Consider the following 1,788-nt stretch of genomic DNA (forward strand, 5'->3'; position numbering starts at 1 on the left):
CAGATGAGCGAAGCTTCTCTTTGTGCTACCGAGGAAGAAGAAGACGAGGATTCCAAATTACAATTGGGTCCTCAGTACACTATCAAAGAACATCTCGAGAAGGATAAGGTTTCTTCTTCTTTTTCTCTTTCTTTTTCTGGTTTGTAATTTTAAACTACATTGTCAAAAAAAAAAATTAATGCTTTGTTGAATCTGAGTTCTTGTAGGATGATGAGAGTCTGAGGAAATGGAAGGAACAGCTTCTTGGAAGTGTTGATGTCACCAACATTGGAGGTTAGGCCTCCTCTTCATTTTTAAACAATGTTAAATTTATGATCTTGAAATATTATATGGCCACATTTGATGAGACCCTTGTTAGATGATGCTGCTTGTTTTGTTTGTCATCTCTCTGTGATTTATGTGAATAATTTGGATCTGTTTGGTCTTTGTTTACCTTCAAATAGATACAATCTTCCTGCATATGATTCCGGAAACTGGTGTGGATTTCAGTTTTTCATCATCTTTGTTCATGTCCTTGCTTGACTGCATTTTTTTCTGAGTGTTTTGTACATAACGTCAAGTTAAGATTGGAGAAATGTGTATTACATTGATGAATTTGTCACTTATTATAATCCCTCTCTTGATATGCAGAGACTCTTGATCCGGAAGTGAGGATTCTTAGCCTTGCCATCTTGTNGTACATTATGAACGGCTCTAAGTGGCCAAATTAATGGCCATTTTTCTTGCTTACCGACACCTCTAGAGTATGCGTGCTGCGTTTAAATCATGGAATATCGGGTTTAAATGTGAATTCAAAATGCAATATCTTCACCTATACACATATATTTCAACTCCAAGACTGAAATTATTATTCTTTTCAGTTTTGACGATAGAGAAACACAGAGAAATTAGAGATGTTGTGAAAAACTTCATAGTTATCGGCTTCTCTTTATTTATTTTTGTTATGAAACTGCTTTATATCTTTTTTTCATGTCATGATTTTGACTCATCTCTCGATGTGTTTTTTATCGACCCTATGATATTGCTACTAACCTAATGCATGTTGACTAATTTGGGATTTATTATAATTCTGCTATATATCATGTACTGTAACAAACAAACAAACAGTATAATTAACTTAGACGACTACTTTGATTGCCTAACCTAAACAACTGAAAACGTTGTCCTAAAAAAAACTAGCATATGACTTTGGAAAGGCATATGCATTGTCTATTATTGGGTACATGACTTCGGAGTATAGAAGGAATGAACTACAAGACTATATATAAGAAATGTCTCCAAGGAGCAAGAACATGTAAAGGATAAGATAAGTGTATTCATGAATGTCATGATACGAGTTGAAACAATCAAAAGTGACATAATTACATACATGATTATAAGCAAAACTGAATGAAACAAATAAGGTCCAATTAAATGAAATTGATTAAATAATAATACTAGTTGTTTGAAGGCAAAAAAATTCATCTTTTATCTTTTAAAAAAATTTGGTAAGAAGCAATATGCCATGTTTGTCTTACGTAGGTCCGCCATAGCTAGGGTCCCCCCAAATATCAATAACCGGATCAAACCGGCTAAAATCATAAATGCAAATTATTGCAATCATCAATAGGTTAGAGGACTAATTCGATAATTGGTTACAAATGATTTAATCCATGAGAGATATATTATAATATAAAAAAACAAATAAGAGAAAAAACATAAAACATTAGTGTTTTTAATTTTTGTCTTTTGTCGTGGCTCGAGGCTCTCGTCGTCTCTTGTTGTCTCTCATCTGGTGCGCGTGGAAGA

At 33.4% G+C, this 1,788-nt stretch overlaps 1 protein-coding gene across 1 annotated transcript in view; it reads left to right on the top strand.

The window, feature by feature from the left end:
• Positions 1-710, top strand: part of LOC104767374 (rho GDP-dissociation inhibitor 1-like) — a 3,703-nt gene extending 2,993 nt beyond the window's left edge. Inside the window, exons 2-4 of the mRNA XM_010491411.1 lie at positions 4-108; positions 207-273; positions 631-710. Coding sequence (XP_010489713.1) covers positions 4-108; positions 207-273; positions 631-710 — 252 coding nt within the window. The remainder of the gene's footprint in view (positions 1-3; positions 109-206; positions 274-630) is intronic.

The sequence above is a fragment of the Camelina sativa genome, chromosome 19 (genome assembly GCF_000633955.1).
Source record: "Camelina sativa cultivar DH55 chromosome 19, Cs, whole genome shotgun sequence".
In the NCBI taxonomy this organism is placed as follows: domain Eukaryota; kingdom Viridiplantae; phylum Streptophyta; class Magnoliopsida; order Brassicales; family Brassicaceae; genus Camelina; species Camelina sativa.